This window comes from Crocodylus siamensis, chromosome 14 (genome assembly GCF_052110815.1).
Source record: "Crocodylus siamensis isolate JL-2025a chromosome 14, ASM5211081v1, whole genome shotgun sequence".
NCBI lineage: Eukaryota > Metazoa > Chordata > Crocodylia > Crocodylidae > Crocodylus > Crocodylus siamensis.
The window spans coordinates 1,516,329-1,537,107 of record NC_143408.1 but is presented as its reverse complement, the minus strand read 5'-3'; the positions used below and the strand labels follow the sequence as shown (position 1 = coordinate 1,537,107).

General features: G+C 43.3%; 1 protein-coding gene across 11 annotated transcripts in view; it reads right to left on the bottom strand.

Annotated features, from left to right (window-relative positions):
• The window catches only part of GATAD2A (GATA zinc finger domain containing 2A), an 84,627-nt gene that overhangs the window by 28,867 nt on the left and 34,981 nt on the right, over nt 1-20,779 (bottom strand). For 4 of the 11 annotated variants that reach the window (XM_090026759.1, XM_090026755.1, XM_090026757.1 and 1 more), the window contains exons 2-3: nt 14,940-15,017; nt 3,159-3,430 (exon numbers count right to left, since the gene is read on the bottom strand). In XM_090026759.1, coding sequence (XP_089882885.1) covers nt 3,159-3,421 — 263 coding nt within the window. In that variant the 5' untranslated portion in view covers nt 3,422-3,430; nt 14,940-15,017. The other 7 variants (XM_090026760.1, XM_090026756.1, XM_090026758.1 and 4 more) reach the window with 5 other exon arrangements.

The window sequence follows — 20,779 nt, the reverse complement described above, 5'->3', positions numbered from 1 at the left end:
ACGCTGGTTTGGCCTTGTACGACCTCTCGTCACAAACTTTTTACCGCCACAGACTCTCTTCTGTTGAGCTCGTTCTGTGATGCCAGAAGGAAACCAGATACTATTTTTAACTTCCTTTTTTAAAATTTTTTCTAGACGTTGAGATTAGAAGTCAGAAACACTTCCAAAATTTTTCTTTTGTTTTCCTTTCTTTAAACCCAAAGGTGTCATCAGGTTCAGATTTCAATTTTTTTTTTAAACTCGATTCATAAGGAATGAATGGATAATCAGTGTGAGATAGGGTAAAGCTTCAGTGATCAACTGATAACATTCCCAACGGGGAAAAAATTCAGTGTTCATTAACACAAGTTTTAAAATACTAAACTGAGATTAACCCAAGCAAGAAGGTTTTTTAAGATCAGAAATCGTTCTATTTAGTTATCAAAACAAATCAACTGTTTCAAAGATGCGGGTCTTACATCAACTGTGTTCTGGGCTCATAAATATCGAAAGTCTGGAAACGTGAGTCCCAAACCAAGAGGCCCAGCCTGATACTTTAAGGTCTCAATGCCACCAACAAAAATGACATTTGGATTTTGACATAGCCAAGGGATGAAATCTGTCCTATGGCCCCATGCATCTCATCACCTATTGCCTCTGCCGAGATCCATATACCTAAGCAGGCTGCTCACGACCATCTGAGTGCCCAAACACTTGATCACATATTGAAAGCAAAGAGCTATCATCAGTCTGGAGCAGAGAGGGGAAGCCTGGGGATGTAGTTACCTTCCACAGAATCATTTACACTCCTCTTCCGCAGGCAGGGCACCCCAGTGTTTTATCCCTCCCCTTCTGAACCACGATCGTAACAGATACAAGTGACATTTCACAATTCTATCCCCAACTGGAAACCAAAGGCCTGATCCAAAGCCAGGCGAAGAACAGATTTCATTAGGTTTCAGATCCGGGTACTACAGACTGCAACCTCCTTACACAGGTAAACTTTCTTCCATACCCACAAAGAAATCACAATTATTAGATTCAGAAGCAGAGCTATTACACAGCATGCATGGGGTGGAGCACATCTCAATTTTTTTTTAAATGGTAGCATCTTCTATGGAGGCTCTTTGAAAAATCAACCATGAATGCTCCTGTTCAAAGTCTGGCTTATACTAGTCCCACAGTGCAAGAGGCAAGTGGATGCCCATAGACAAGAACCGGAAACTGTACTTGTGAGGTCAGAGCTGGCTCAGGGTGGGTGAGGCGCCCCAACATTTAATGCTTTCAAAAAGACTTTGCTAGATTGCTAAGACTCTCCCTTTAACCCTAGCTTGCCCAGGTGAATGCAAGAAATCCGCTGCAAAGCTGGGAACCGAACCCACATATCTTCTCTTCCATGGAGAAAGCATTTCAAGCAGTTACACTAGTTAGCAAGCTGGGATAACGTTAGAAGGCATAACTGCCTTCTAAAAAGGGCATCTTTTTTTTTTTTAATCATCTGGATCCTTTTCCTCATTCTCTGAGAAACAAGCAAAATTCTTTTGCATGGGAGTTATCAATTTACTCCCTCTTCCTACATCAATAATGTACTCATAGCTGATAAAAGTTGTCTTCATCACCAATCATACTGAAAGATCACCTTGAGCAACCTTGGAAGATGCCCCGGTTGCCAGTGAGTTTACAGAGGAAAGAATATGGTCCAAGGAATTCGTACTAAGTCCAAGTTGTTGCAAGAAATTTGTTCTGGATGTACCAAAGTGATATAATGTATCACCAGACAAAATAAAAACAAGCAGTAAAACTACTTATTGAAAAAGCGGAAGCAGAGCATAGGAATAGGTGGATAACTCAAATTCATCACAGTTCTACAGTGAGGGTAGATTAATTTTATTCCCCTCTACAGTTTTCTTTCTTGCTTTTTAAATACATACAAATTTGCATACTCAACAGGAACTTCTAGTTTCTGTTCTGACAAGTGAAGCAGTAGTAAATCTAAACTGCTACAAACCATCTTTTATTCAAGGATCTCTACACTTTATACTCTTAAGACATTCAACAACTCTGGGAATATTTAGCCTATTTTGCAAATGGACAAATCATTTCTGCTTTGGTGCATTAGTTCCCTGATATTAGTGGCAGAGCCAGGAATAACAGTTTTACACTTACGGAGTCCTGACTTATTTTACTATGCACCAAACACCACACCACACTGCATCCCAAAGTAAGTCTGCTCCAGGTCTTTTCTCTGAGAAGAAAAAAAGTGAATTTTCAGGATCACCACCTGTAATCCCGGTACCTGACCAGACTGCGGGACAGGCAATATGCAGAAGAAACTTGAAAAATCTGTAACCCAACTTTTGGGTGATGGTTTTGAAAGCACCGTTTCCATGTGCTGGAGGTCCTTTATTTGCGTCTCAGTACTACATGTGTTTTGTATTTTTTTTTTTTAAAAAAACAACCTTGATTAGTAAACCAAGAGCAATTTTCCCCCAAAACGGCTGGTCACATTGGATGTTTCCATTTTTAGGGTATCAAACTTAGTTCAAACAACAGCCCCTTCTCCTCCCCACCTCCAAAAAAACCCAAACAAAACCATACCCTTTGAAGGTGTTAGACTGGGCATGAAAAATGGAGGCACCTTAAATCATCAGCCCCTTTATAATAGGTTTTCCCCCCAACTTCTCTGAAGTCCCAGCAGTATGTGCACAAGGGCTAAGATGCATCAAAACCACTTTCTCACGTATGGTCACAAGGACAGTTTAGCCCCTTCCTATGTCATTCATGCTTATGAGGTGCAAAGAGGCCTTACCATATGAGAGCGACCTCGAGAGTAAGCAGCGCAGTACATACCCCATCTACATTCATGCCTTTACTTTCGACCACATCTCCTCATTTAAAGAGGTTCATTTCCCACGGAAGCTGCTATGAAGACGAAGCTGGGAAAAAATAAAGCAGCAGCTACTTCGAGACTATGCAGCACTAGCAGCTGGATCTGAGGAGGAATACTGAAGCTACAACGCCGCACCTCCTTCAGCAGTTTGCATGTGTATTTACAGCTTGCAGCCATCCCGCAGAGAAGCTTGGAGGTCTTTCCAAGTGTCTGCTCACTGAGCTTTTCAATTTTGGTGTGCACATAACTTGAATAGTGAAGTGTGCTGGCAGCACCTGGTTACACTCACCTTTTTGAGGTACTCATGTCCACAGGCTCATCTCCTGTCTGCACCTCAACTTTAATGGTTGCTTTTACCTCCCCTCCTTTCAATAATCCTTGCACTTTTCCAGATCCAGGATCTGCCTTTATTTTCATGTCACCTTCAGTCTTTATATCTGCTCCCAACAGTCCTTTCTCCATTTTTATTTTTTTACTATCCACGTCATTTTGTGTTACTTCTCGTTCTAGCGCTCGCTTCTGACTTCGTGTCCTGCATGCTTCCTCTGTCATTGTGAGACTCTGGAAAAAAAGGAGAGAAAAGTCAGTTAAATGCATTTTAAGGGACGGGGGAGCAATTAAAAAAAAATCCAATCACCTTAATCTCAAAATAGGACAAAGTAGGGTGTCGCTGCAAATGAAGAGATCCTGAGAGGGTGCAATAAAAAGTGCTGACAGTTTGCTCGCTCACCCTATTGTAAGAGAACTTCAGACCCAGGTCTTACGGAGCTATGCAGCATTACTGTAGTTGCACTTTTTAGTTTAAAGCAACTACAGCTGGAAGAAGCATGCCATAAAAATATCCTGCAGGATACCCAGGACTGTACAGACTCACAGCTGCAATAAAAGTTTGGATGTTTCTCAAGAAAGTGGAACGCATTTGCCTCCCATGCAAATAAAAAATAATTATATATTAAAAAAATCATCATCATCTGGACTAGAACCTTACTGGGATTCCCTGCCACGGATTTCTCAGCACCTGTATCTGCTTGCAAGTCTCAGAAACCTGATGTTACGGGGAAAAAGGACTACCACACCCTGAGTGAAGAGTGTCTTCCATGTTTCCTGATAGTCTGCCACTAGAGATTAAGACACTGCCATTGTAATATTCAAGTTGATAGTTTCTTCCCTCCTAATGAATGAGCCAGGCTTTTCCACTCGCTGCACAGGAAGTGCTTAACTCCTGCGGGATCGCACTTAACTCGTTGTGTGCCAAAGTCACAGAAACTTTTGCTTTTCGGGTGAGCTTTGGCATTTCAGCCTGTACCTGCAGACACATATCTGATCCAAACAGCTGAGTCAGGGTTTGATCCCATGACATCACTGGGCTCCACATGACCCTTCCCAGGATTCAGTCGGAGAGACAAAGCACTTTCTCGAAAACCAGTCTGAACCGGTTCCAGACAACAAGCTGAAGTGTTGTTAACCCTCGCTGAGACACGACAGCAGCCGCAGGAGCAGGAGCAGCAGCAGTGTCTGTCGGCGAGGCGGCTGCTGGCATTCCAGAGCACAAGTCCGGGAGAGCATCCCTGCTCTTAAAGGGACCGCGCCGCACTTGCACACGCCGCACGCGCCTGGGACACTGCTCGTGTGCTCCCCCGACACCCCTGTCACTTTGGGAAAAGTTGTCTTAAGAAAAGGGGGGGGGGGAAGATTTTTTTTTAAACATTGAATTCAGAGGCAGGCCAAAAATGAGGAGACACAGGAGTTGAACTTAAGTTTCAAACAGCTTTTTTAATAGGTTTGTGGACGTGTGTAGGGGGGGGAAGGGAGGGAAAGGGCATTGGACCCATAATGCATCGCCGGCTCGGCTTTGCAGACTTGATGGGAACAGGAGTTGTAATCGCAGGAGAACCTGCAAGAAGTTTTTCTGTGCAAAAGTCAGCACAGAAGTTCTTTGGCGTGCAATTGTTTAGAAAAAAAATTAAGATAGTTGGGGGAAAAGTGGTTCTTTGGCGGCAATTGTTTAGAAAAAAGGTAAAATAATTGGAAAAATGTGGTTCTTTGGCATGCAATTGTTTAGGACAAATATAAGATAGCTGGAAAAAAAAAAGTTGCGTCTGCAATTGCAGAGTGGCAGGTGGGGAGGCCAGGTTTAAACATTCAAATCCATGGGGGGGAGGGGGGGAGTGCTCTTATAAAGGAGAACAGGCTGGGTTAATTTTGGTGCTCATGGAAGTGAGGGACTAATAGCACTGTCTAGGCAGCAAGCCAGGGGCTGTTGAGATTTTCTACATAGTTTAGCCAATACACCTCAGTCCTGACATGCAGCAGCCCCTGCTATTCCAGCCATGGGCCTCACCACACTGCAGCTCGTACCTACAGTACCCCTACCCCACTCATCACAACACCTCCAAGCGCTGCTCAGACGATAACAAGACATGATTTAGTGACGGGCAAACAGACTCAGTATTACCCAACCCCTTGATGACCCATTTGAACCACCGCCTTTAAAGGTCTAGTCAGTGACCCACTGAATCAGCCTCTTTACAGATTTTCCTTCCCCAGGATTAAAAAAAAAAAAAATACATGCCAGCTTTCTTGGTGGTTGCTTTATTACTATTATTATTATTAGGCAATTTTATAGTTTTTTTAAGCAGTTGCATAAAGACTACCCATCCCACAGCACAGAATATGGCCTCAAGTGAAACACTCCTGCTCAGTGGTTTCCCAACCCCTAGTTTGAGTCCCTTGGAAAATACCAGCTTTTATTTTTCTGCAGTCAAAAAAAAAAAAAAAAGAATGAAAACTAATACAGCAGTTTTCCTGTTGCAAAGCCCTCTGAAAGACCACAGCTGTGGATCTCTATCTGAAAAATCCCTGTTGCACTGTGTGCCTGCTGCCCGCCTCCCCCCCATGCCAGGCACACCCCCTACCTTCCAGCTGCATCATGTGCCCAGGCTCCCCTTTGGCCCCCGGCCATGCCCCTGGAGTGGGGGCAGGCAGAGAGAAGTTCAGGCTAAGCAATGGAGGGTGGGGGGCATGGCCTGGGGAGCCAAAAGGGAGCCTGAGCACATGGTGTAGGTTGGGGGGGGCGTACACGCGGGCTGCATGCTGCTTTCAGGCTGGCACTCGGACAGCCCTGATGTATGATGCGAGTTTTTAGTTCATGTGTGGGCATGGCGAGAGAATGGCAAAACTCAGCTAACATCCCAAGTGGTCCCATATTCCAGCCCAGCATGACTGCTTTCCCACCCCTTCCTCAGCCCCACACAGACCACACGGATCGTTTTCCGGGGTCTCCTGTGACCAGCAGGGTCTAGCTAGATGACAGCGATGAAATTCAACATCTGTATCTACAATACATCTACATTAAAAAGCAGGTCCTAGGGTTTCCTCTCCCACATCATCGGGAGACTCACTCTCCTATATAACCTACAAGTGTTCGTTACCATGATGGGCAGAGGTCAGGGTGGAAATGCCTTGGTCTGAACGGTAACTCCCACAGCCACAAGTGCGAACCAGCCCTGCAGCAGGTTAAAGCAAGGGTTGGGTTCAAAAGCTAGTAAGGGGCCACTGAAGGTTTTAAGTAGAAAACAGCATAATGATCTGCAGGATATTGGGATGCAGACTTACAGCTCGTGTGTACATGACATGCACAAATTTGCACAGAGCAATGCAATGGTCCTTGAATTGAACAAAAAAAAACAAACCAAAAACCACCAAAAACCCTCTTTTGGGTCATTTTCTATACCAGCCTGTCAAATACCAGGGTGCTTTTTTTCCCTATTGGAAAAAGTGGCAATAGAAATGCCCCAAAAACCTAACAAAAAGTTCTCCCCCCATCCCTCACCCCCACAAAAAAAAGAAAGCAAAACCGAAAAAGACAAACCTGGTTTGATTCAGCCAGTGTCTTTTCCCACAGGGATGTGTATGACAAACTCCTATCCCATACTGCCCAGAACGCCTCCCATTTGCAAAGATGACAAAGGGATGGGAGATGCTGGAACAATTATCTGTTCGCTTTCCTTTGCCACTGTAGGGGAAAGTTACAGAACAGGAAAAAGTTGGTAAGTTCCAGTTAAAGATTTGGGAAATTCATTCTTTCAGGCCAGCTTTTCCAGATGTGCAGTCCAGCCCAGAATGGCCAGGTTCCTGGTAGCAGGTCTGCAATGATCTCCAAACAGATTAAGTCCTGCAAAATGTGAACTACAAACCAAAACTATACGACACCCCCAAACAAAGCAACAACATGGAACGGCGGAGTAGTCCAGTAAAGATATGCCATGATCACATCATTGAATACCTGGGTCCGCAGTGGGGAGACTTGGCCAGATCTCACCTCCAGCAACTACGCCTCCCGGGTGACAGGCAAAAAGCCACCCTGGTGACAGCCCATTTCAAATGGAGGATTTCAAATTTACACTAGCTGAAAACAGGTGTCACACCCCTGCACCCCAAAACCTTAAAGTTGCTAGTCAGCAAGTCATGCTGCTTTTGTATGCTATACAATTTTCAGACAAGGTTGTTTGGGTAAATGTGATCTCTTTTATCAGACCAACTAAATAGCTGGAAAAAATTGTTCTTTAGATACAAACACCCTTTTTCAGGCAGAGGGATCCCAAATGTAGACTCTTCCTCTGCCTGAAGAAGGGTGTGCCCAAAAGCTTGCAAAGAACAATTTTTCCAAGTATTTAGTTGGTCTAATAAAAAATATCGCACCTACCTACCCGAAGAACCATGTCTGCCTAGGTCTTTAGACCCAGCACCCCTGAACCGTTTTCACTGCTTGTTTAGCAAGCTGTAAATGAGGAGTGTGGGATCAACACAGTGCCCAACACTGGGAGAGGACAGGGATGGAAAGATACTTTCTGAAGCATCAAAGGATTCCTTGGGCCAGATGCTCTTGGAAAAACCTATTCAAAAAGTGAAGTAACCGGTCCACGCAAGGAGTCAGGCCAAAGCAGCAGCTAGATGTACAATGTTCGGAGCATGCTTAAACCAAAAGGGCGAGGAAGGGATAACAACTGGGGCTAATGATGGAAGAGGAGGCTGTTTGCAGGTTGTCACAAAAGGTCAAAGCAGAAATCCGTCTCTTCTGCCCGCAAAGCGCAGATCCTCTTGAAAACGCGCCATCCTGTCGACCGCCTGTCTACACTCATGATCCCACAGACCATGTCCTCTCCCACTCGGGAGTCACAACATCTCTGTAGCAAGCAGAGCAACTGCTTTACGGTAACATATAAGGAAAGTACTTAATTTGTTTTTAGCTGTCTTTTAGTGCACTTTAGCAGCTAGAAATAAGGAGTGGCCAGCAATATGGGAGCAGGCAATGACCTGCAGACCACCAGAAAGCACTCGGCAGCTCTTCCAAGACTACAGCCTGGGAACAGCTGAGCTAACCCTGTGCAACTGTGCTCATAATCAAACTTTAAACGATGATTTTGCAAAGGCTAGAAAAAAAGTCCACACACATCCACTGAAGCCAAGGACATACGGGGAGCAAAACAAGGGCCAAGAGTGACTGATACTTCCCCTGGCTACATTACCTTGAACGTCTGAATTTACGCTTTAGCACTGGGGATTTCAGGTAGGGTCTAACAAGGATCTTTTCTATATAATCCCAGGACAAAAGTGGTGGTTCCGATAGCTAGAAAATGCCAAACATCCCAAATGTTGGGAGGCTCCCACTACTAACAAATACAAGGAAAGATGTATGCAAGGAAGGTTGGGATCCAGCGAATGGCACTGAAGCAATCTGGCAGTTCATATGGAACATTTATTTTTGCTCAGGATAAAATATTTTCTCCAGCTGCAGATTGAGAAGTATTTCAGAAATCATGATTTGGGAAGGTTCAGATTTAAGATTGGGAAGAGTCTGGCATACATTCTCTCCCTTCCCTCTTGTACCACTGATTCAGGGACACTTTTAAGCCCATGAAAAATTATATTTAGGGGTCCAGAAAAATAAGCCCAAGGCTAAAATTCATATGGTCAAATTCTGATCATACAATGAAGCGCACCGACAAACCAGAAGCAAGCCTAACTTTCTATTTTCACTTATTAGAGAGAAGCCTGGTAATGTAATATTTATAGCTGAGGATGAGCTTCTTTACAAGCCCTCCTTTCCAGACGTATGCAACCTAAAGAGTTATTCTGGAGCCAAAATGCATTGTTCTGTCAACCCAAAAATAAAACTCTGGCTCTTCACTGTTAAGAGCTCCTTCGGTTGATCCTGTAACATCAGTCTGGAGGATGAAGGTGACTGGGGGGGAGCTTAAAAGGCTCTGAAGCCTTGCTTAAATTACTCGTTTTTACTTTGTTTTAACTTTCCCCTAGATTTAGCCTCAAAGACCAATGTTTTGATACGACAGAAGAGGTGTTTACTGTAGGAACCATCACTGAATCCAACATGGATGTATAAAATAATCATCCTTAAAATGTTCACAGATGCAATATAGTTTTAAGTCTGCACTTAATACCATTCAAACCCTTTTCATTGTGAGCCAGGTTTGCAAGAGCTGGAGTAACCAGTTTGCAGTGGAGAGCAATGTGTTTGGGTTCCCAGTATTTGAGCAGGGAAAAAAAGGATTCACGTGTTTCTGATGCTATTGGGGGGGGGATTTTTCTTTTTGGGATGGGGATGAGGACATTAAGAACGATAGTTAAGAAGATGGTGCAGAAAAACAAAATTGAGATCATCACTGATACCAGTGTATGCCCACAGCATACAACAGGACCAGGTTCAGAAAAATAGGAAGTTAGTTTTCAACCTGCAGAGTCTGGGAAAGCATTACCCTTTGCCTGACAAGGAAGTATGAAAAAAAACGAAACCTACAGTGCATTGCCTACCTTGCCCTTTGAGCACTGCCATTTCCCTGAAGTGACCCAAGCGTTGCTCAGCGCATTGGAGCAAGAAGTCAAGACTAAAACGAGCAGAGGGAAGGACACCGAAGGAAGTCGGGTTCACAATACATGCCTTGAGAACAGCTTGCAAAGTTGCCATGACATATTGTTTTTAGAAGTATTTATCCGAACACACTGCTGCTTTACTTCACTCCTGCATGCCAGTAAAATGGCTAGACAAGTGAGCTGCTCAATGCAGGATCTCAGAGGACTTGAAATTGTACATATATCATAATCATTGTGTACCAACATGACACCAGCGACTGATGATTTGAAAAGTGTGTCATAAATGTAGATACTACACACACCCATGATCTAAAACACGTTGGCATTTTTAAGGATCTCTTTGTGCTGTTGCAGGTGCGACACCTTCCAGCCTTTTCTCCAGCCCTCATTTAGTGCAGAGGCCAGCCCTGCACCACTGGATTCCTGCAGCTGGAGGCACATCTCTGAAACACGTAATAATTCGCAAATCCACAAGCTGTACCATCACATTATCCACAGGACAGTCTCTCCTGCCAATACGTAAGTGTTGCCTTTATAAAATGCCCCAACTTACCCAGTTATATAAAAGGGAAAAACAATTCCTGGGGGAAAAATGATAAAACCTTAAGATAGCCAGATCCTGGCAACGCAGACTCTACAACTTCTCAAATGAGAACAACGTCCTGATCTTGATCTGAAGGAGGTCAGGCTGGTTTTTAAAACATGCATGTAGTAAAAGCCAAGTTGTGTGGAATTTACTCTTTTTGACAGTCAATAAAAGAAAGTTTCCCATCTGTGCACAGGCCCCATCCCTGGAAACGTTTCATGGAGGCAGGGGCAGGGGGAAGCAGGAAAAAAGAAGCAAGGTCAAGGTGTGCGCAGGTTTCCATTCCCAAATGCAAGTGTTCAATGGTGACTACATGGGCTTAGTGGTTCCTAAAAGGGACTAGTCATTGATGAAAATGAATGAATGGACTTTTCATTTTGTCATAGACCCCAGACCCAAATCTGGCAAGACCCCGGACTCAAAGCCAGCAAGCTCGTCCTCTGGAGTGCATCCTACAAGACCAAAATTTACCAAAGAGAGTAGGATCCCCTCCCCCAACACACACGTTACCTAGGAAAATCACAACAGCAGCAAGGCAGAGTTTCACCCTGATTTAACCTCTTGTTATACATCGACCACTATTTTTTTTTTTAATTTCCAGAGCAAATGAACAGCAATGTCAAAAAAAGAAAAGAACAGAACCACATTAAGCTAATTTTCAGACTTGGTTAAAAAAGAAAAAAAAAAAAGCCCAAAGCCAAACTGCTGACCACAGGATGACTTGGCTTATTTTTTAATTTAAAATACATTTAAGAACCATTAAAAAAAACTCAGATTAGGATTTTTTTTTTTTAAATCTCTCAGTCCGTCATGGCCAGGAACAGCATACTGGTCATTCAGAGTGTAGAAAACAGCAGTGTGTGGATGCAGTCAGGTAAATGAAACCCAGTCCCTTATTTTATCAGCTCAGGAGCAAGAAAAAAAGTAGCAGCTAAAGACCAGCTGCTCAGCCCTATGCCATAAGGATGAGAATGGCCACCTCGAAAAACTCAAAAACCACAAAGAATTAAACAAGTGAAGTTGTTCTTGCATGGGAGTGACAAAAGCCAAAGCACCGGGGAGCAGGCCATTTGCTCCTCTTAATTAAAATAAGAGTAATCCTAATACCAATAATAATCAATGCATGGTTAGTGGGGAAGAGCAAGCCTGAGTTGCCAGCAGCATGCAGCTGAGTGTGAGGCATGCAGTGCACAAAGGGTTAAGCCCTGCCATTTTGGTGCCATTCACTGATATGTCCATTAAGGGTGTTACATAACAAAATGGCAGACCTTAACCCTTTGTGCCCCGTGCTCCCAGCATGCCTGAGCCCAATGTGAGCACACCATCTGCTGAGGGAATTGCTGCACCTTTTGCACTAGGAATTGTGATAGTTTTCAGGGCAGGCTAAATGAGCTGGTTTAGGCTCATTAAAGTACTTACAAGTAAAAAAAAAACAACAAAACAAAACCCCCCAAATAAAACAACTCAGGAAGTTGCCATGCACATTTGATGCATTAAAAAAGGGAAGAGAAGAAAAGTTGCCACCAGTTTGGTAGCAAAGTAGGAAACCCGCAGGTAGCAATTCGGTTTTGATAATGGCAAAGAGCATTGCAGCGACGCCGGCCTGGCAAATTAGCGAAAGGAAAGCGTGCTGCAGGGTTGCATGCTTTTTAGGGCAGAATTCAGACCAAAGCTTCATGACAGTAACCTCGCTGCTTTATTTTTGGAGCAAGCATCTATGATAATCCAGCCATTCCATACCTTGCTTTTCTCTATTTTCAGAACTGGTTTTAGAGTTTCATCATAGTGATTAGGCAACATGACGCAGGCTGTTAATAAGCACTGTGCGCCCAGATATGAAGCAATTCAGCAGATGATTTAAACAAGTAAAACAAACCCCAAAAACCCTCCCAAAAAACAATAAAAGTTCTCAGACACACTAAGTAGTATCTTCTCAAATCAAGATCAGATCTTCAGCTGTATAATTTCTATCCACTAGTGGTAATGAAACTTATATAGCTGAAACCCCTGAAGAATTCACAATACCACAACCCACATTCCCATTCTGTTCTCCATATTGCACTGGCACGTCCTCCCCAAAACTGAAATAGTATATTGAAAACACAGTTTGGTTTCACGTCCGGGAGAAGCAGTTATACTCTACCAAGCATCTAGGTATGGAATTATGCTAACAGAAAACTAGATTTCTTCTGTTTTTAGCATCTGTATCAGACAAAGCAATTTTTTTGCATTTCAATTGAAGAATCCATCCGATACCCGCTAAACTGTATGTTAACTTTAGGAAGTGCCTTGATATTCCAGCTATCCAGTTTTCAACTCGCATCATTAAGAGGCATTTCTCCAAGACGTTTTGAAGAGACATCTTATCAACACTCAATCATTTTTAAACACACACTCAAAAGGCTCTGGCATGCTCACACGGACTCTTTGGTTTGGATCGCAATGAGCCGGGGGTTTTCCTACGCTGAGACAGCGATTCATACCTATGATTTTCACGTCATGGACATCTCCACCCCCATACTGTTTCTCTGTTTGGTAAAAGCACCAAGGACAAGCCCACCGCTCTATACACGATGCCCAGGAGAATTTTATATCTGTAGTTAAAAATCATACAGCACGGGAAGCTGGAAACAGGAGTGTGCAGAAAGCAACTTTATCAAAGAAGACTTCACCCCCAACCATCTTGTGGATATCTTCACATTCAACCAAATTTTACAAGGGGGGATGCAGAGGATAAAAAGCGAAGGCATCAAAACTAAATCTGTACTATAGCAGGTACTGTAAGAGAGAGATTACATTGCCCAATTTGTGTCAATGGATTACCCTTTTTCTCTTTCACAAGCTGAAGATGAGGAATTCCCTACCAGTATCTTTTAATGACCAAGGAGAACAGGTTACAAACATTACGGTTTTCTGAACAGCTGGGTTTTTGCTTCTTTAAGAAATTTACGCTAAAAATGTTGTGCTTTGAAAAGGTCTATGTCAAAAAAAAGAGTGTCAAATGTTTTCCTACAATTTTAAACTCACACTTCCCTATTGGAGAAGCACACTATCAAGACAGAGCATTATGTCCATCCATTCACTTTATGGGAGATCAAAGCAATTAGCATCTCAACAGACTCTTGCAGGAGTAGGCAAATATAGCAAAAGTGCCAAGGCAAAAGTGGAGTCAAAGTATTACTACAATATCAACGTGCTAGCATGCTGTAGTTTAGAATATGAGAATATGGGAATGAACCTGTTGGTGGAGCAGATTTCTCTGCGTATGTGAATTCTGCCTGACTCAAGCATATGGCATTAGTATCACCGAGGACTCTGTGGTAGGTAACATATTTAGGATTCACTGAAAGGCCACTATATATTATAAAGTTTGTGTATTTAAGACCTTGTAGGAGATGCACATGAAGACAGAAAGGAGAGGACGTGCAGACACCCGGGAAAAGGGCTGCCTTCATGGGAGATTCCTCCAGGATTTGGCAGCTCAAGGCAGCAGGGGGAAATCACATCATGTGGATTGTTAGCTTGCTTGTACCATCACACTGGCTTTAAAATTGGCTTTGGTACAAAGCTAAAGTCACTAGAAATATGAGAATGATCTTTATTTTACAGATGACAGCATCTGGCATGTGCTTGGTTGAACTGGGAACAGAACGATCTGTAATGCACCTGCAGTCAGGTGTGTGAAAAAAAATCCCTGAAACTTATTTTCTTAAGATGACAGGTCTCAGCCATTTTAACCTAGCAATAGCCTGAGTGGCTAAGGTTTGCCCTGGTAACTGAGAGCCGAGGATTACATTCTCTAACAAAAACAGGCCCTGTTGCTAACTCCAACAGCATGAAGTAGTTCACAGTAAATCAGAGTCCCAGATTTCATAACCAGAATCACCAACATCTTAGACACGGCAAAACCAGATTGGGGAACAAGCGTCAAAATGGACAAATCTTAAAGACAACGTCTCCATTTCGAACCCGAACTCCTGCACAAAGAAGAGTAATTGCTGAACAGGGCTTTATAACCTCAAATAATTTAATATGAACAAAATAAAAGTAGGGGAATGCTCCTAATGCATGGAGAATAACAAATCAAAATGTTTCAATGACTCGCTCAGAGCTACAGAGCCAAGTCACCGGTACAGCTAAGAACCCAGAAGTCCTACTGCGTGTTCTTTCATCCTACATCAGTTATTCTGAGCAAAATGCATCAAGACTGGGGCTGGGAGGTTTAGGTGCCTGTTTTCCCGTTTCTCATGCTACTAATACAAGAATATGCCATGCAACTGCAGCAGTTTGTCCAAGTGGAAGAAGCAGAAAAGGACAAACCACTGAAACTTCAGTTTGTCCAAAAGAGATATTCCTGTACCATGGAGAGAGGACAGCTAGAGAGATAGGATATCCATATGGTCATGGCATTGGACTGGGAAGAGCCTGATCCAGCGCTTAGTTCTGCATCCTTTTGTCACCTGGGACAAGTTGCTTAAACTTTTTTTTGTCTAATGGGGAACTGAGACGCACAGAATTTAACACCCCTGTGAAGCGGACAATATTTGAGAGGTGCTTGCGGAAAACTCGCTGTACAATAAAAAAACCTCTTACCTGTCAGAGAAGTTCATGGGTTCCAAAGGGAGTCTTCTCCGGCAGTCCTGGCTGGCAAGTATGACTGCAAAAAGGAACCTGGAAGGAAGGAAAGGTATTTTAGTGCATGCTGGATGAGGTGTACTGTAAATGTTTTTTTGATGAGACCCCACCAAAAATATATAAGTTTTTCCCCTGAAAGCTATTATTCTGAGTCATTATTTTCATTCCTGTAAGCTGATGAGAAAGTATGTGCATCTACACAAGATGCTACAAGTACAGTAGACCAATTCTACTGTGCATTAGCACGTCACAGTGAAAGCGGTGCTAATGCGCTAGTGCGCAGCAGAATTAGTCCACTGCGCATTAATGTCACGTACGAGGCATGCACCGGCACCAATTACAGTGCAGTTAGAACCTGTTATTACAGATACTAAACTTTATGTGCTGTAATTACAGCGTATTCATCATGCACATGTAGACATGCCCAGGGCTGGCTACTGCATGCTTGAAACAAAGGACCCAAAAGCATGTTTATCGGCTTTTATCTTTCTAATTCTAGTGGTGAAGCGTTAACCTCTCTGCATACAGCTAACTGCAAGCAATAAGAGATGGTCATAAAGCGGGCAGCGATTCTCAGGTTCGGCCATCTCGATCCAAGTGTTACAGAACAGGGAAGCAAAAATATCCAACCCATTCCCACATTACAGTTTCTAAAAGTGGAAATTACACATCTTGTTTTTTTGAGCGCAGATGCAACGTCGATATTATGCTCAGATCGATAGTCAAAAGTTCTTATATAGATTTAGACGCCGCTTTATTTCTTGCCACGTACTGCAGAAATTGCAGTGCGCCGTTCAGTTAACATTCCAGCACGCAGCCCAAATGTTTTCGACAATTCTGCTCCATCCAAACACCTGTTGCAGTTGGAAGCGGTCCTGGTTTCTGACCAGCCGTTTCCCCGAGGTGCAAAAGCCAGCACATGAAAGACACACCAGCGACGACCAGCACAATGGGAGCTGTTGTGGAGACGTTCTGCAGCTGTGTCACAATCCAGCCGCTTGCCCTCCCTTTGGCTAATCCAGCATGGCAATTCAGAGAGGGGTAAGGGTGAGAAGATTGGTATTAGATGATAGGGGCTCCCTTTTTTAAAGGAGTCTCGTTTTGTCTTCAGAAAGGGCCCACAGCACATCCCTCCAACCACCACCACACTTGTTAAAGGCACGGGCACCACAAAAAAGGCAATAAATGATTTCAAGGTTTCCAGCTGCTTTTAGTTTTTCTTGTACCCAGTGAGCCAGTGGACATACAAGACCAGTGTTTTAATAGCCAAGACAAGTAAGAAAGAGGCAGCTAGCACAGCAATACTTGCCCAGTGGGCTCCCAGGCACTTGAGTCCACTGAGGCCTGTGACATGAAAAGGGCTGAAAATGACACAAGAGTTCCTTGGCAGAAAAAGTTCCTTGGGTCGACGTGATATCTTTTATTAGACCAACTAAACAGTTGGAAAAAATTGTTCTTCGCAAGCTTTCAGGCACAAATGCCCTTCTTCAGGCAGAGGGAGACTCTGCTGGTGCCGCATTGCCCATGGTAGAAAATAGGCTAATTTTCCATCCCATAACAAGAGCTCCTTAGATTTTAAGGAATTTCTTGAGGACAAAACAAAAGGGAAGGGAGCCTGGACTTAACCGCACAGCTTTTCGTTGCTTGATGAGCCTGAAGGACAGGCTCTCTCTCAGCTCTCCGCCTGCCACGGTTCACGCAATTGCAAGACCAGAAGGAAAATTTGCTAACGTAATCTTGCATGGCTCACCTGACATCACATCCAAAAACAGATGCAGGTTATCTGTGACTAGTCACGTTGGGCACCATGGCCAGCTTGCTGGGGGAGTTTCCACTGTATTGCATACAAACCAGAACAGAGGGGGTGGACAGGATGACTCCTTACAGACGCTTCCTCATCCTCGGAGAAAAGACAAAATGCTAGCTCATGCTCCTTTCGAGGGGCTCGCATTTCCAGAACAGTAGCAGGCCTGACATTAATGCATTCCCTACTAACTTGAGTAGAGCCTGCTAATGGGAAGGCAATACCGGTCAGTCAATCAGGAGCGAGCGAACAGGGAGATATGCAAGGTGGGAAGGGTCAAAGACGACACCAGCGTCTTGTATTGCACTCCCCCCCCACTACCATTTAAAAAAAGAATTAGCCATGTAAAACCAGCAAAAAACGAATGTTTTCTCCCTAGACCTTAAATATGAAGACTGCCACAGGATCCCCCCAATCCAGTGCAAACATCCCCTAGCAAGTTCTGTAAAGGCAATTCGTTCCAGAACCCACTTGGCCCTATCTGAATGCAGTTGCGGTAGTCTTTTTTTAAATATATATATAGCACCCTTCACGTAGTACGAGTCCGTCAGCTAATAAAAGAAAAGGACAGTTTATAAAGCATAACAAACCAATACCCATTTTTCAGTTAGGGAAAATAAAAGGCAACGGTTGCAACCATGTGCACCTAAATGATTAGAGTTGAATCAAAACTTCCTCCCCTCATAAACGCACAGCTCAAGTCCATGAAGTACACAGTACAAAACTCAGACGATAAATCAGCAAATTCAGGCAGGAGTACAGCACTACAGAGCAGCCTGTTCACAGGCACTGCACTGGTATCAGTTCCCAAAGCGAAGCACGTCGATATTTGACTGGAGGTGGAGCATGATAATTCATGCACATCTTATGCCAAGACAACTCCTTGGAAGCTCGGCTTCTCATTTTTGCTAAGCCACCAAGATCTCTGAGTCATTTCCCTCCTCAAAAGCTTCAGACCCATTTTCTTCTGTCCCGGCTGCTCCCTGGATTCGAAAGCTTCTCTGTGACGGTATGAAAAGAAATGCCCGCTTCTGCACAGACCCTACCCGCAGACGTCATTAGTCTATGAGCAAATGAGCTGTCCCCAGGGGTCCCCAGCCTTGAAAACCCAAGCTTGGCGCTTAGTGATTGCTTTAATAATTGGAGAGGGAGCGTGTGTGCGTGGGATGGGGGGTGCATACCCTTACAAACACGCATACAGTTTAAGCAGCCAGCTATGGAAGCACAGCTAGAAATCCCTGTCTATATGGACAGGCATTTATTTGTTTCTGGGACCTGACTAACCATCTAAAAGGCAGACCCTTACTAAGTATAGCTCATCCAATTAGTCCAATGCTTTTCTAATTAGTGGCCAATTGAAAATCATTGCTAGCATGTCACTTCCGAGCCTCTCAAAGGTTTCAGCAATGCTGTACCAAATACAGGGAAATCAGCTGCCTTGGAAGATTTGAAAGTATCCCATGCTGCTTCCCAAGCATCTGCCTCAGATGGCAACAAGCATCGTTTGGCATTCAAAAAACTACAAACAATACCACACAATAGGGACACAGAAAGAGCCTTGAAATATAGTAACAGCAGTTGTTAATTTATGAAGGACAGGTAGCTACAATTTGTCACAAGGCAACAGAAATTCATTTATCCATTACTAGAGCCCAACTCAGCACCAGGAAACATCGCATGAAATGCCCCAGAGTCTTTGGGGTTTCACAGCATGCGCTGGTGGATGCAGTCTCACTTTTCGTGCAAATCCACTCACAGTTCATCCCAGGAAGAAACACAGTATTATCATCTCTCTTTTAAAGAGATCGGACCCTGCTGCACTGAGTCTTTATTGCAAGAAGCAAAAACAACCCGAGTATCAGAGAACTGCACAGGGAGGTGAGCAAACTAGGTCCAAGTCCCAACCCACCGACCCCGTGGAAGCATGGTTTTCCCAGGATCCAATTCACATTGCTGGTTCACTTGATCCTCCAACTCTGGTGACTTTTGTCACCAAACTCCCATCCAGCAGGCACGGTGAACCTAGGTTTCCTCTTGCTAGGACCCTAATAAAGCAGTTTAGCAGCTTCACTGCTGCATGGCACAATTAATACATGGGACAGACAGAAAGCCTCACTCCAATCCACAGGCACCCTGAAGTTTCCACCGAAATGTCAAGGGAAAGCTGGCACAGGAGTGTCCAGAGAGGTTCATAGCGGTCCACAATCTGATTCTGGCTTTCACAAAGGGTCCCTCAAAGTCTCAGGTGAATCTGTAAGCTGTTTTGTGGCTCAGGTGCCCCCAACCTGCTCAGCTCTAAAAATGAGAATGATACCTCTCAGCAACATGCTGCAAGTCAATTAATTAAAATTCTTTTTTTTTAATTTTTGAAGAAGAACTACAGTAGAATTTAGTGGGTGTATCTACGTGTATTACCCTAATTTTATGCGAATTAAGGGTGTGCGTCTACATGTGCACACCCTAAATGCATGTTAAAATAGCGAATTTAGGCTAACTGCACCTAAATTTGATACTTGCAACACAGATATTAAATTTAGGCGCCACTAGTTAAAGCGCATTAACACATGTAGATTTGACCCAGCACTGACTTTAGTGCCAGGTCTGCCTAGCCATTAGGGACACATGGCAAGGCTGCAGGGACTTGGCACTGATTTAGTGCCAAGTTGCCGCATGTGTAGACACCTGCCAAAAAGCACTTAATGTGCATTAGCTTATTCCACATTAAATTCAGTCGTGTGTAAATGCACGTGTTGACATGCCCAGTGGGTGTTAACTGCAGAGGTCAGCCACGAAGCAGTTAAAAATCAGAATCAAACATATACTGTTTAAACAACATGGAGTAAATCTTTAGTACTACTTCAGCTAGGAAAGGAACACTGTACAGCAGAATGGAAATTAGCTTGCAGTTTGACAGGTGGACTGAATAGTACCTATATTTTTGGTTTTATTTTATTTTTAACCAAAAAACTGAGGAGGACAGATTGTCTGCTCAAGCTGCAGAACTGCCACACAACATTTTGCACATGGCTTATGCACCATCAGTTTTTTCAGAATTTAGATTTTAGAAGAAAAATAAGGGGGGGGGGGGAAGAATCAAGAGAAGCTGCTAACCTCAAGTGAACTTGTTTTCTTTTTTTCTTTTTTTTTTACTCATATCTGAAAATGTTGGGACCCAGTGCTCAACAAAAATACAAATATGAAAAGGCATAAATAAAAATCACATTAATTCTATAGCAATACTGACACTATAGAGGAGTCTAGTGATAATATGAACAAGGAGGGCAACCACTATTTCAGTGAAAGCAGAAACACCTGACTTGTTCTTGTTGTAGTTTTAATGCCATCATGTTTGCTCCATCCACTCAAGATTTACACGGGATATTTAGAAACAAAAAACTGCAAATATTTTTAAATTCTACATTAAAGAGATAATTTACAGGTTGGTTGAAATGAATAAAATGTAACATGACATCTCCAGCTTACTGCTTCCGACAAAATGAAAAATACTTGGATTTGCAAAGAGAACAAAGGCTCCATCCATGGATTTAAGAAGGTAAAACATAGGTTTCATACTCATTATGCGGAAAGATATATATTTGCAGTTAACATCATAGTTGTATCTTTAAAATCCTAGAACACTCAATAGGCAAGGCAGCATTTTTCAAATGCAGAACTTGTAGAGGCTATGGATGCTAGAAAAGAATAATGATACCAGATAGTGTAGTAAAACATGACGGGGGCACTGCAGTTCAGGAAAACTGCTTATGTATGCTTTCCCATTAAACAATTAAAATTACACAAGAGGTGTCTTAGCTTTCAGAATGCTAACGGGACCTGGTTAGCAGGGGGAAAAATCCTCAGTTGGATATCATACTTCCAGTCTCCAAACAGATGCACTAAGAGCTAACAATTATTACACAGGAGCACCTGAGATGTCCCAGTGCACATCTGAAAATGACTCCCCAAAAGTTGCTGCAGACATGCCAATTAATAC